General features: G+C 40.4%; 1 protein-coding gene across 2 annotated transcripts in view; it reads left to right on the top strand.

Moving 5' to 3' along the window:
• Positions 1–15,378, top strand: part of IFT74 (intraflagellar transport 74) — a 59,346-nt gene that overhangs the window by 1,048 nt on the left and 42,920 nt on the right. For both annotated transcript variants that reach the window (XM_074994051.1, XM_074994050.1), the window contains exons 2-8: positions 1,442–1,580; positions 3,503–3,638; positions 7,241–7,289; positions 8,349–8,447; positions 9,072–9,132; positions 12,615–12,674; positions 14,253–14,314. In XM_074994051.1, the coding sequence (XP_074850152.1) occupies positions 1,464–1,580; positions 3,503–3,638; positions 7,241–7,289; positions 8,349–8,447; positions 9,072–9,132; positions 12,615–12,674; positions 14,253–14,314 (584 nt within the window). In that variant the 5' untranslated portion in view covers positions 1,442–1,463. The remainder of the gene's footprint in view (positions 1–1,441; positions 1,581–3,502; positions 3,639–7,240; positions 7,290–8,348; positions 8,448–9,071; positions 9,133–12,614; positions 12,675–14,252; positions 14,315–15,378) is intronic.

Here is a 15,378-nt window from a genome sequence, read left to right as displayed (position 1 = left end):
GCCTCCTAGTTTCATCTGATGACCTCTTCTGTCCCTAGTACCCACTGCACCGCTCCTAATGCCACCACCAACTCTATCTCCAGTGCCCCCATTACCGACACTGCAGTGATTTTCAACTGGTGTGCTGTGAGACCTGTCCAAGTGTGCTATGAAATTTTGTCAATTTCCCCTTGTTTTTGCTCATTGCAGAGCCAGAGTGGTGGGGTGGGGCACTTGGGGGAGAAATTGGTGAACTTGTATTCTCTCATATACTGAAGTGTCACCCCATATTCCCCTCAGAGCACTAGTACTCCATTTTTTCCTAGTGCCAGCCCCATATCCCTTAAAGTCCCTATAATCCACTGCCATCGTATCCCTGATGGCCAGGAGTCAGCAGTGAAAATAACAAGAGCCTTTTTTTTCTTTTCCAAAATTTTATTTAAAAAAAAAAAAGTAATTCAAGAGCCACAATGCATATCCTTAATAAATAAAGTCAAACTATACTTTTTGTAACCATTTAATTTCAGTTTTTTTTTCTTAAAATGCATATTGCCCTTCACAGCTGGAATGCCACAAGGTTCCTTTTCCTTTTTTGAAATCAAGATTTTATTAGCAACCCAATCATACACAGACACAGTATCATATCCCACAATTCACTGCAAATGTTAAAGGAGGGGTTATTCAGTGTTTTGAGATCACATATCATTTGCTATTTAGATATGAGTTGTTAATTGTCAGGCTTTTAGACATTCTCCATTTATTGAAAATAATCAGGAGGTTTTTTTTAACTTTGCAATTATATCATCAAGAGCCACAAAAAAGTCCTTAAAGAGCCACAGGTCCTCTGGAACCACAGGTTGCAGAGCCCTTCCTGTGGCCCTTAGTGCCGCCAGCAAAATCCCACCAAACCAAACACCCAGTATCCCTATCGTTCCTGTGCCACCTTGGCTCCCCACCTATCCTCTAATAGGCCCCACTGAATTCTCCACAATATACAGTTTCACCTATTTTACTTCCTGCTAATCCTGGTATACCCCCACAGTTGCCTTTGCTTCCCCTTGCACTCCCCACTCACCTAAGTATTTTTATTGCTTCCACAGTGCTCCATATATACCCAGCACTCCCCCAAGCATTCCCATTATTTATAATTCCTGTATAACCCCGTATTACCTTACATCCACTCCATGTTCCTCACACCTCTCAACTTTCCAGTACTCTCTGGTACTTCCCCAATGCACAGCACACTCCCAAAACATCTGTATTAGTAAAACCAGCTAGAAATCCGGTGGCCCATAATAGACTAACAGACGTTTTGGAGCATAAGTTTTTGTGGGCAAAGACCCACTTCATCAGGTCTTCTTGTTTTTGCAGATACAGACTAACATGGCTACCACTCTGATACTTATATTAGTAAAGAATCAGTTCTAATTACAGGACATGTGCATAATATGTTTTTTTCCAGGGAGAAGCTTAAAATAAAGCAAATGGCTAACAATCACAGGCCACCTACAGCCCGTCCCGTTTCCAGAGGAGTGGGGCTGACAGCCAGGCCTTCTTCATCCTTGTTACGCACTCCATCAGCTGCCAGATTGGGAACAGGGGTGTGTTAAAGTGATTTAATGTTTTGAATATTTAGATTTTATCTGATTTTTCTGTCATGAAGAATCTGGTAGCTGCAATAATTGTAATTGTAGGTAGCAGTTTGTATTATTTTATCATACTTCATATATCTTTCTTCGTTCCAAGAACATTTGTCAAATGCAGGGGTTTCAGTCTTTGGGTTGAGATCCCACAGTGGGTCCTGACTCCCATTGTAATGGTGTTGCCAAGGCAGGTGTGGGCTCTGGGACCCAGTAAGTCTGAAGCTCAAACCCCACCATCCAGCGCCCAGATTACATGTCTGCAAACCAGGGCAGAAGCCCTTGGGCTATAGCTTTGGTCCCCTGCCCAGGACTGGGACTTAGGTGGTGGTGCTTGTGCAGGCTTTTTCTTTAGTCCCCCTTCTAGGGTGGTGTAGTAATTTGTTTGCAGAAAGGGGTGATGGTGTGATGAAGTTTGAGAACTGTTCTTTTACTGTGTATTAAAAGGAGGTGAGTTGGAAACTGTTATAGCCATATATTATATTGTATGGAATGTAGCCTTTAAAGTCACTATTAGAAACCACAGACATGTCTGGTTTGTTAGAGAGGTGTCAAGACATAGTTCATCAGTTGCCTTTCCTATGATATTCTTCATGTCACGGGCATAGTTCACACTGTCTTCAGATTACCTCTTATTTTGGTATGGCATGCAGTGATCAAGACTCACAGTTGTTAAAAGATTACTAGATATTAGTGTGATGCCACTCACATCTAACACCTGCAACCAAGCAAAATCCATTTTGCAGAAGTTGTAAGGCATCTGCTGTTACGCTTCAGGACTAAAACAAACAGGCTTGGACTTTTACAGTACAGCCCATGGTTAAAAAGACTTGGCTCTTCCCTAACAATCTGTCCTTTGCAACCAACTTAGAGACATTATTCTCCCTAATATATCATCTTTTCAGTAGCCAGTACAGGCATATCCAGTACAACCTTTCTAGTCTGGCACACTCTGCTCTGGCAATATCCATGGCCTGGCATGATTTTAGTTAGCTGGATGTCTGCTTATCATGGGTGTGGCCAAGTTTACCGCAGTCACATAAGTTTATTTCCAGCCTCCAGTCCTGGCTCTCAGTGTTCTGTGCTATTATTTAGCTATAATATACCCCAAAGGTCTTTTAAGAGTCCGGTAAGCAGTGGAAGTGTCAGTAATGCTGCTAGAGAATATTGACCTCCCGTGTTCCAGCAAATTCTCATTCAGCAGCAGTTAGGTCCCAAGGTTGCCAGACTAGAGAGATTCAACCTGTAGGCTAGTTTTAGCCTGCACTTCTGTTGAAGTAGGAGATTTTAATAAAGAGTAAGCTCTTACAATAACAGAAGTGTTATATGTGCAACATGAACTTCAGACATTATGTTTTTCTCCCCAGATAAATAGAAATCTGAGATTTTTTTGTTAGGGAGGGGGACGAGGGAGGATGGCAAGGAAAATCAGTTCTGACATACCTGACAGTAAAATAACGGTATAATTGAATGGATTTTTAAAATCTCTGATTGGAGGCTGTTTGCTAAAAGATTATCACATAGCACAATAAACAGAACAGTGGAAAATCAATTTACACTATCATCTGGGAAGAAGACAAACCTCACGGAGAAAAGAAGATCAAGAATATAAATAAAATAGCCTTGGGTCACAAAAACAAATATAAATAGATGTTTTTAATATATGGTAGAGGTTTTGTTTTGATAGTATAGTATTTATATGTATTCTAAAAAATTGGGTATAAATTATGCTCTGCAAGAAAAATACTGCTAAAGCTTTAATGTACCAAGTAAAATATGTTAGTTGCTAATTATTAGAACAATCCAGACAAGATCTTTTAATGTTCTTCTTAACAACTGCATAAATATAATGGCTGGTTTATTATTCTGTTGTTTTCGTCTAGATGGCCCCTGGAACATCACGGCCTGGTACTCGTGGTGGTCTCATAAGTACTGGAGGTGTGTTGTCATCTCAGATTAAAGTTGCAGACCGTCCAGTGACACAACAAGGGTTAAGTGGAATGAAAACTGGAGTGAAAGGTATTTTAATATATGAATTACCATTTTAATACTGGCTTTTTCTTCAATGTCAATACAGTTACGGGAAATTGAATGGCAGAGCGGCTCTAGTGCCTCTAGTCTGGGCCAGCAACTTGAAATTTGGCACCGAGATAGTTGCTAGGTCAGACATGCCTTTTAGACATCCTTGGGCAGGTCTGACAGAATGTACAAGGGTTTAAAAATGTGGTTTGTTGTGTATATATTTGAATAACAGCCTTACTATAAAAACAGGGAGTCCTGTTGCACCCTAAAACTAACAGGTTTATTAAGGCGTAAGCTTTCATGGTTAAAAACCACTTAATCAGAGGCATTTTTGATCTTATTTATTGATTTGATGAAGTGGGTCTGTCCCACGAAAAGCTCATCACCAAATAAACCATTTTGGTAGTCTTTAAAGTGCTATATTTCTGCTGTTTTGTTTCATTTCTTGAAAGACATTTGAAAAAAAGAATGTTAACATTAAAAAACAAAGGCTAAGCCTACATCTACACTACAAGATAAATTTGAATTTATTAAAATCAATCTTATAATGCTGGTTTTTTAAATTCGATTTTGAGTATCCTCACTTCCCACAGTCTCCCAACAAATTCAACACGTTGCTTCCACACTGAAATCAGCAAACATCAACTGTTGCAGCAGTGCATTGTGGGAACCTAACTCACAGTTCCCTCAGCCCCGCATTCTGAGCTGGGGGCCAGGTCCAGCAGTGCTGTCTGTTTCCCAGGTCCCAGCAGCTTGGGGGACCCAGGAAACTGACAGCGCAGCAGCCCTGCTCAATTTGCTGGCTCCCCACAAGCTGCAGGACCTGTGAAACTGACAGCACAGCAGCTCTTTCTTGTCAATTTCCCAGCTCTAACAAAGCTGCAAGACCTCAGAAATTAACAGTGCAGCAGCCCTAATCAATTTCCAGGCTCCAGCTGGTAGCAGGATGAAGAGCATAGCTTTGTGGGATATATGGGACACTTGTAGAGGCTAATAAATTCAAATTAAGGACATGGCACTTCTACACTGACCTTTATTCACGATTTTAAATTCAAAATTGATGCTATACCCATTCGTTAATATCGATATTTTGTTATCAATATTAGGACAAACTAAATCAAGCTAATGACATATACAGTGAAGACAGTGACGTTTCAATGTTGAGCTAACACCTATAAATTCGATTTTATCTCGTAGTGTAGACGCAGCCTAAGTATCTCTAGCAGTGCAGAACACCATTTATATACTTCACTATATACAAAACGGTTATACAATTGTAAAACCATGCAGATCTCACCATGGTTGGACTAAGATGATAAGAACTGCCATAATAGGTCAGAATAAAGTTCCATTAGCCCAGGATCCTGTCCTCTAACAGTGGCCAGGTACCCCAGAGGTAATAGACAGAAAAGGTAACTAGGGACTGGTTCATCCCCTGAGTTGCTGGCAGAGGCTAAGGACAGCATCCCTGCCCAACGATTCCTAGGACACAGTATTACTCTCATCACGTTACCAAAATATCCCTAGGGTTGGAGGTGGCCTACAGCTAGTGCAAGCCCCATTTTCTGGATCAGCTGCAGTTGGAATGGCACAAAGCGGTCATATGGTAGAAGAGAATATATCCTAGAATCGCCATTGAGCAGGTGAAAAAGAAAGGGCAAGTTAAAAAGTAGCTAGACTTAAAATAAACTGTTACTCAGAGAGATGTCCCTGGTTCAAATGCAGCCTCTTCATGTTGTGCACTGTGATGTTTATCCAGAACTGGGAAAGAGCATGCAATACCCCTGAAGGTGATTTCAGCTCCATATGAAGGGTGAGAAGAGACGCAGCTCAGGGCAGGAAGATCCTGTGGTTTTAAAAGACTTTTTCAACCTGGTGATGTGGCTGGATCAGTATAAACTGCAGAAAAAGTCAGTCAGTGCTTGGGAGGCTGGAGCACCACAGAGGAACCAAATCTAAAGGCCAAAGATGCCTAGAACAACACTGGAATTAAATGTAAAATTCTAAGCTTAGCTGCGGGAAAGAATGTAAGATAACAAAGTGGGGTCGAAATACTATACCTGAACTGAGTGTGTACAGATAGTCCCCAACTTACAACGGTTACGTTCCGAACACCTGGTGGTAACTTGATTTGGTCGTAAATCAGAAATACCCTTATACCATAATCTCTCGAATTTCACATAAGTCGGGGAGGGCTTGGGTTGGGGCTCTGGGAGGGAGCAGGGGGGTTAAGCCTGGGGTGGGTTAAGGTGGCAGGGGTGGTAGGAGGGTGCAGCTGAGCTGGGGCTTGCAGGGGATTGGACCCAGGCAACAGGGGGTGGGGGGTTGAGCCTGGCCAGGGAGTTGGAGCCGGGGCTGAGGAGGTGGTGGGTACGTGGGGTTGGAGCTGGAGCCCCGTGTGCCAGGAGTTGGGAGCCCTGGGTGAAGGTTGAAGCTGGAGCCCTGCATGCTGGGGAGTGTGAGCTGGGGCCGTGGAGGATTGGGGGGCGGGGTTAAACAGGGTGCACCGGGACAGGGCGTTTAGCTGAGGCAGTAGAGCCTCATGTGCCTGCAGCAGCTGACAGCTGGAGCCCTGTGTGCGCTTTGTCTGACAGCCCAGCAAGTGCTGAGCAGGATTGAGATGGGTGGAGGGGGAATTGAACAGGGGTGAACTGGGGCTGGGGTGGGTTGAGCTGGCAGCGGGTATAAAGCTCCTGTGCACACCGGTGGCAGTTGACAGCTGGAGCCTCAAGTGCAGGGGGTGGTATGAACTGGGGCGGTGGGAGGGAGGGGTTGAGCCAGGTGGGGGGTTGAACAGTGGGTGCACTGGGGTGGGGTGGTTGAGTGGAGGTGGAATGTGAAGCGCAGCTGGGAGCCAAAGTCCCAGACACGGGTTGAAGTCAGAGCCCCACGCATGGGGTGGGATGTGAGCTGTGGCCATGGCGGGGGGTTGAGCCAGGCAGAGGGAGGGGTCGAATGGGGTGCACCAGGGCGAGGTGCTTGAGCGGGGGGGCAAGTTAGAACCCCACACATGCTGAGCCAGCCGCGCGGGCACTGGGTGGTCTGGGGCCACACGGGTTGGGGGGTTGGGGTTGGGGCTGGGGCTGGGGGTGAAGGCCAGGGTGTGCAGTGGGGTTGAGGCATGGGGGTTGGAGCTGGGTCTGCCAGAGTTGGAGGGAAGCCCCAGGTGTGCGGCTGGAGCCCCCACTGCGGGAGGTGAGTTGGAGCACACAGTGGGGGAGTGAGCTGGAGGTTGGTCGTAAGTTGATGTGTTTGTAAGTCGCGGACCACTTGTATGTCTTTATTTTTAATACATACTTGGTGTTGTAGAGAATGTGCATATTAGGGCAAATTCCAGCAGATTTTATGAAATCTGCATCTCTCTTTAAGATGATATCATCCTTGTGCAAGGTTAGAAACTGTCAGTTGCTGAAGTACTCTAAATCCCCACCAAATTCCAAAATTAATTTCTATTTTCATCTGTATTGATTGAGTAAAGGCCGCATGAGGACATTTTGAAACTGCTGGTTCTGCATTTGGAATATAACTTCTACTGGTCCTTCAACTTAATTTGCATCACATTCTCTTCTAATAAAATGTGATATGTTCTTCTTTGTTAGGTCCTCAGAGACAGATTATGGATAAATCCTATTATCTTGGACTGCTTAGGTATGTACATGACAACACTAGCAAGATATAGTATGATTGTCTTCCCCCATGTAAAGCAATAAAATATAACCATGTAAATTTAGGAATAACCATGCTTATTAATATGGATTAGGTTGGGTGTTCACTAGTGGGGAAATTCTCCCCATCATTAGGCTTTCTGGGGTGAAAAAGGCCTTTATAGATACTCTATCCTGGTGTACGTTTTACTCTTAATTCCAAGAATAAATTTGCAGAGTTAACCTTTTTCATTATTGTCTGAAATATTTTATAGAACACTTTGGCTATGACTACACTTGCATTTCTCTTTTGAAAGAGGAATGCAAATGAGGGAAATCAAAAATGCAAATGAGGCACTGATTTACATATTTTGCACTTCATTTACATAATCTCTTTTCGGAGGAGATTCTGTCGAAGGAAAGAAAACAGTGTAGATTGGGCTTTTTCCAAAAATAAACCCCATCTTTGCAAGAACCCTTCTTCCTGAAACAAAATAGGAAGAAGGGTTCTTTTGAAGATGGGGTTTATTTTCGAAAGAGCCCCATCTTCACTGCTCGCTTTCTTTTGAAAGAATATCTTCCAAAAAGAGATTATGAAATGAAGCACAAAATATGTAAATCAGTGTCTCATTTGAATTTTTGATTTCCATCATTTGCATTCCTCTTTCTAAAGAGGAATACAAGTGTAGATGTAGGCCTTGTCACGTTCAGTCAGATTTCTATGTTGGATGGGTAAAAATTGTATCCTCATACATATGGAGAGTGATCATGTTGTGAAACTGCTGTAGGATTGTTCTTTTAGAACAGCTGTACTTGATAGTTTCATCAACAGGGAGAAAATACTCTTAATTTAAATAAAATAAACTTTTTATGCTATCCTAGTACAATGCTTTAAACAGAGTTTATCCAAGATAAAAAAATCTTTTTTGTTGCTTTAGTTGATCCTAGAGCTGTTTGAGATACCTTGAATACACATGCATTTATAATATATTTACTTTATTATACAGTATTTTGGTTGTGCTTTATAAATATGCAAGTATCTTTTTATATTTCTTTTCTGTAGAAGCAAAATAAGTGAACTTACAACAGAAATAAATAAACTTCAGAAAGAAATAGACGTGTATAACCAGGAGAATTCTGTCTATCTTTCATATGAAAAGAGGTGAGTCATGTTGCGTTAGTGTAATGTTAGCATAACCACATACCTTCTTAAGACCTTATCTTAGACCATTGGTGGGCTACCTGCTCCCCATGGGCCACATGCAGCCCACTGGGCCATCACTTGTGGCCAGCAGACCCCTGGCTTTCCCCATTCCTTTTGGTATGAGAAGGGCACACAGGACACTGGAAACCTGCACTTACCTGCTCCTCCCCTTTCCAACACATTTGGAGGAGCTGCAAATCACGTGATTTGCACCCTGTCCCCACTCTTCCCCCTTTCTACCAGAGCTGGAATGCCTCGAATCAGCTGTTTACAGCATTCCAGCTCTGGGAGGGAGTAGGAGAGAAGGGACAGATCACAAATTAGGCGATTCACCTATTCCGAAAGTGCATGTGGGAGAAAGGAAGCCACAGGGATGCAGGTGGGACCCCAGTAGGCTGCAGGCTGCTATGGTCCACTTAGGTGAAGGAGGACCACTCATAAGGCCCACCTGCTATTTATTGTCTATCCCAGTCTTGCAATATCAGTACGGTGCAATCTACAGAATGCTAAAAATGGGTACTTATTTTATGCAGCAAAACAAAATCAGAGCAACCTCAAACTTAACTTTTTGTTCTTTTATAGGGCAGAGAGTTTAGCTGGTGAAATCAAAGAATTTCAGGGTCAACTGGCAGACTACAATATGGTATGCTATTATTAGCTGTTTCAAATGTTTTTTTCCCCAATTGCTTTTGTATGGCGAGCATATTGGTTTTAACTTATAGTATTTTTTAACAACCTTTCTCCATTAGAAAGATTACTATTTAAAACTGCTTTAAATCACTTATTGGCCGTGTCTACACTAGCCAAAAACTTCGAAACTTCGAAGTTTACTAATGAAGCACTGAAATACATATTCAGCGCCTCATTAGCATGCGGGCGGCCGCAGCACTTCGAAATTGACGTGGCTCGTCCAGATGGGGCTCCTTTTCGAAAGGACCCTGGCTACTTGAAAGTCCCCTTATTCCTATGAGCCGATAGGAATAAGGGGACTTCGAAGTAGCCGGGGTCCTTTGGAAAATGAGCCCCGTCTGGATGAGCCACGCGGCGGCGAGCCGCATCAATTTCGAAGTGCCGCGGCTGCCCGCATGCTAATGAGGCGCTGAATATGTATTTCAGCGCTTCATTAGTAAACTTCAAAATGGCCATTTGCATGGCCATTTCGAAGTTTTTGGCTAGTGTAGACGTAGCCATTAAAATAGAAACAAATGCTTGCCTAGTAGTTTCATAAGGACATCCACACATACATTTCAGTGTTTTTATTGTCACATTCAACCTCTTCCTACAATATCAAGATTTGGTTGTTACTACAGTATGTCATTGGAAAAAAAAAAAAGTAATTTTCCTTGGCTTTTCTGTAAAGTCTCAGATTACTTCATCAGTGACCTCACTGGTTATTTGGGGCTTGTTAATATAAGATCATAAGTACAGCTATACTGAATCAGACCAGTTGTCCATTTAGCCTAGAATCCTATCTTCGGACAGTGGCCTCTGCTTAGAGGCTTCAGAAAGAATGAGCAGAAAAGGGCAGTTTCATGTGATCCATCCCCTGTTATCTAGCGCCAGCTTCTAATTTATGCACAGCCAGAGCACAGGGTTCTGTCCCTGACTATCTTTGTTCCCATCCTCCATTAATTTATCTGTTTTTAACCCAGTTATCATGTTGGTCTTCTCAACATTTCCTGGCAACAAGTTTCACAAGTTGACTGCATTATTTGAAGAAATAATGTTTTTGTTTATTTTAAACCTGATGCTGCTTTAATTTAATTGGGTGACCCGTGGTTCTTGGGTAGTGTAATGGTGTAAATAATATGTGTTGCACCTCCTAAAACCGTTACTCTCTGGTCTGGTAATATCCATGTTCCAACAGGACCATGGATGCTCCAGGACCAGAGAGCCTGGGAACCAAAGGGCAGGAGGGCCAGCTGGAGCTAGGAGCAACAGCTTCAGCAACCCAGCTGGGGACAGTGAAGGGCTGGAACCAGCAGCCCTGGGCAGCATGCGGCTGCAGCCAGCATGCTCCAACAGCCCAGTGAGGGCTGCAGGAGCACAAGGCAGGGTGCTGGTGTGGGCTTGGTGACCCATGGTAAGGGACCTCACCTGGTCCCACAAATTCTCTTGTTTGGGATCAGCTGAGTCCCAGTCATGCTGGACCAGGGAGGTGCAGCCTGTACTTCCCTGTTCACCTTTTCTACACTTGTCATCATTTTATTGAGCTCTATCATATCTCCCCCTTAATCATCTATTTTCTAAGTTTAACAGTCCCAGTCTTTCTAATCTGCCCTCACACATCAGCTCTTCAGTACCCCTCATCATAGTTGTTCACCTTCTGTGTACTTTCTCCAGTTTTTACATTCTTTTTCTGAGATGGAGTGACCAGAACTACCCACCTCTATTTGCTCTGTCATTTCTATACATTGTTATCCTGGTCTTACTGTGTCTCATTCGTTGTCTTAATTCTACCAAGTTCCTGTGATGCCTGTTTTATCAATGATCTCATTTAAATCTAGGCACACTAGTTCAACCATCTTAGTATCTAGACTTCTAACATAGGTGTATACATATTTGTACATGTTGTCAATATTCAGTTGCTTGATTTTATGTTATATTTAAATAGGACTCTCTTACATATTACCATTTCTGACCACATTCCACCTATATTATACTAGTTTCTTTCCTGTGTTCTTTACATAGACATAGAGTTCCACCTTTGATAAATTCATCCTTAAGGGATGTCAGCACCCAAACTGTGTGTTCCTCTGCACATGTTAACCCAGTCCTTACTTAAAAATAAAAACAAAACCCTCTAAACTTGTCCAATTTTATATTCCAGCTGTCTAGTTCTTTACATCTGATTATCTCTGAACTGATATATCCACTAGAAAATCTTATAATTTTATCTGTTTCTGGTACATTTATAGATCTGCATATTTTAGTGATATTATGCAGGTTTATTGTACATATGTATCACAATATCAAAACTTTAAAAGGATTCTGTCGAGTTACCTATGCCTTAAATGTTAGTTACTTTAAAATCATTCCAATGCATAATAGAATGCCTTCTCTATTCTAAGGACACAGTCCTTAAAGCTGTTCTATTTGGGCAAAGAGGTTTTGATAAATTGTTTAATGCTTCAGTTTACTCTAAAAACATCCTAAATAATAACCTATGCTTTCATAGAATCATAAAAACAATGTTTTTATTGGCTATGCAGTAGTAGTTGACTAACAAATACTATTCTGAAATGTGTTTGTATTGGCTATGGTTACACTAGCAAGTTTTGCGACATAACTGGTGGAATGTCTACACACAACAGAAATTTTATCAACAGTATGTTGATAGAACTCAGGACTTTTGCGGGTACCATTCTACCTCTCCACTATGAGGCATAATGCTGCTGTAACAGGTTCTGTTGACAAAAAAGCTGAGTGGATACTCTGCAGGGAGGGCTTCTTTCAACAAACAGGGCATCCAGAACAACGGGAAGCCCTGTATGCTGTGCTTCCGGGTGCCTTTTTCGTTAAGAGAGTGGCCAGGAAGTCTGGCCGCTCTGTCAACAGAGTTGAGCACTCTTCCAATTGGCTTTTGTGTGTGACCGAACTCTGTGAACAGAAGTTTTGTCAGGAAATCTCTTCTGACAGTGACTTCTGTTAACAGAGCACTGTAAAGTGACAGTAACCATTCATAGTTGAGCTATTAAGAGAGTTAAGCTAATAGGACTGACACTTTTCGTTTCAATTTTGAAATAGAGTTGAAAATTAGCATTTCTTTCTCTATTTGCCTATAAAGAACAAAATCAATAGAGAGACAAAGTATTTTGAATTTTGTAGGGGAAGAAAAAGGAAACCAAGGAGTGTATTTAAAAAAAAATGCTGCATATTATAAGTAATCAACTTTGCTGTGAATATGAGAAATCAGTACCCCTTCGGGAACATTAATGCTGTTTATTTTTGTATAGCTGTATAGAACATGTGAGAATTGTTAATTGTGAAGCTTTTATGTGGTATATTAACGTTTCTGATTTTATATATTTGAGTTCAGTACAATATCAGTCATCACTTTTGTAACTTTTTAATGTGATTAAAAAGAACAGAGCATTAACTGGCTGAACTTTTTTCTTCTTTCAGCTAGTGGATAAACTTAATACCAATACAGATATGGAAGAAGTGATGAGTGATTATAATATGGTAAGAGTTTATTTGTCATGTTAAGAAAACACTTCTAGTCAACACATATATACATTACAGCTTCTGTCCTTCAAATATTTGTATGTATGCCTGATTCTGTAATGGGATTATTCAGGTGAGTATAGTTAGGTGAGTATGGAAGAGTTTGCCAGGTTAGGACCCCTATGATGTCAGTGGAGCTGCTTGTGCATGTTAAGCGCACACAAGTGTTTGGAGGACTGAGGCCATAGTTAGAGAATTATGACAGCAAAAATTCTCTGTATTGTCTCAAAGTTTAGCAAACCCTTTATAATTGTTTTCTAGAAATGGGATTAATGGTTAAAATAATTAAATAGATGAAAAGTTTGTTAGAAGTGTCTCAAGATATTTCTTACATGTTTCAGGGAATCCAGTCCTATTTCTTGTGTCCCAAGGAACGACATGTATAAAATTTAGATCTTGAGTATACCTTGAAAACACTGCAAAGTTTGTTAAATGTAGGGTCCCAGATTCATTTTGTTAAAATACTGTGGCTGGCATACTAAATCAACATCTGTTGAGCTACAGTTACTGAAAGTTTTGGAAAGGGCTGACTAAACTTTTTCACTCATCTGTTTTGCTCCTAATGCTGTTATCTGTATTAGTCTATGACACAACTGATCTTAGAGTCACACTCAAAGCCCCTGGTGTTTTTATATGTAATATGAGAGGTGTATCTCTGAGTGCAAGACACCAATACACACTCTCTCTCTCTCTTTATTATTATACTGGAGTCTCTTGAAGGGCAGAGCATGGAGAATGAAGAACAACTCAAGAGCCTGGGGAATTTTACAAGGATATTTTACAGCCTCTCAGGTGGTTAGTTTCCTGTACCTTCCACCCAAATTATATGTGAGATATATCTGTCTATAGATAGATAGATCTCTCTCTCTCTCTCTCTCTCTCTCTATATATATATATATCTCTTTCTCTCTCTCTCTCTCTCTATATATATATCTGTGTGTATGTGTGTATAGGTGGAAGGTACAGGAAACTAATCACCTGAGAGGCTGTAAAATTTCCTTGTAAAATTCCCCAGGCTCTATTAATGTGCCTGTGTTATGTTAAGAAGCAAATACACATCAGCTGTGCTTTCTCTTGAAGTACATTCTCACTTTTATAAGTCTGCTGAGTGCTGCGTTGAGGCACCAGTGCAGTGCAGTGCCAGGGCTCATTGTGTTCATAGCTGGAAGGAACTCTACTTTGTAAAGAAGCTTCCAGTAGTATGAAAAACCAGTGAAAACATTTTTAGCCCACGTGATCCAACCTGAATATTAATAAAAACATGGATGGGCAATTTCTATGCTTATACCTTCCATTCAAATGTGGGCTTCCAGTGGGAATTACAGTTACTTAATCCATCTTTGCGACATCAGATAGGCCTTTGGTGTAAAAGGCTGCTGTTATTCCTTCCCATCTCCATTCTGGTCTTTCGTTGCTGTTGTTCATTCAAATGCATGTATAACCTTAGGTGACAACATAGTGCTTATTTGTTCATTATGGCAAGTATCTTTTTATGCAAAAATCAGTTACTAGTTTCTGATTTTTTTTTAAAAACAGCTAAAAACTCAAAATGACCGGGAAGCTCAGAGTATTGATATAATTTTTACAGAGAGACAAGGGTAAGTACATCAAATTTCAGAAAATTGAATTTTAACATTAACAAACCTAGTAAAATGACAGAGACTGAAGAAGTAATCTAATTGATCAAACAATTTTTAATTAAAAATATCATTTTAGATCTGGATGTGTGTTCTATGAGTGACACTGAATAAAGTTCATAAAGAGTAAAACTTCAGTAACTCATTCAACATTTTAAAAGTACTTTTTAAAGTATACTTAAAATATCGTTTTGATATGTTTTAATAAAATTTATATCTGATTAGCTAAAACATATAATGTGTTTGTTCTCTAAGTCAATCAGAAATCGTCTGGTCAGTAATCATACAGGGCTGTCACTACTGCATCTGTGTTCATTGAGTAAATATTGTAATTAAATGACATTAGTACAACAAAAATTAAGCTATTTGAAAGAACATTATGTAAGAGTTTGTGTCTCCTTTAAAAATAAACATTTTGTTCTTTGACAGCATTTTGTTTCATCAAGATTGTTTTAAAGTTAGTCTGGCTTCCTGACAGAAACATGCAAATGCTGTTATAGCCATCATAACACAATTAAAATTAGTTTAATGATATCTAAATACACTAAATATGCCCACCTACCTGCTGACTGTTTTATAAGTACATTAAAGCTTTTGTAGTATATTTACTTTTACAGTGGGTTCCAGATCTTCCTCCATAAATGCCTGAAACATAAGGTTGTTTCCAGTGGATTTATGTGAGAATAGATTTGGGCCATTAATGCTTCAAGTCTTGTTTTTTATTTTGTGTAAATATTTTGTGATTTTAAAAGTTTAATCAAAAACTAAAAATGTGGAGGAATTTGCATCGTATTTTATGAATACTTATGTGAAACAATAAAAAATATATTTTCTAATATCAAAAGTTATGTCTATTTTCTCATTCACTGTAAATTATTCCTTAAATAAAATGTTTTCCTATGTCTCAAAGAACCCAATTTTAAGAATATATGAAAATCTAGGTAACATTAATGTACCTGCAGTTTAAAATCTTAAATTTCTAATTGTTTTAAGTGGTTAAAAATGTGTACTGCATTGGCAGTTTT

The sequence above is a fragment of the Carettochelys insculpta genome, chromosome 5 (assembly GCF_033958435.1).
Source record: "Carettochelys insculpta isolate YL-2023 chromosome 5, ASM3395843v1, whole genome shotgun sequence".
Taxonomy (NCBI): domain Eukaryota; kingdom Metazoa; phylum Chordata; order Testudines; family Carettochelyidae; genus Carettochelys; species Carettochelys insculpta.
Note: the sequence above shows the minus strand (reverse complement) of the source record. Positions and strands in the feature narration are given on the sequence as shown.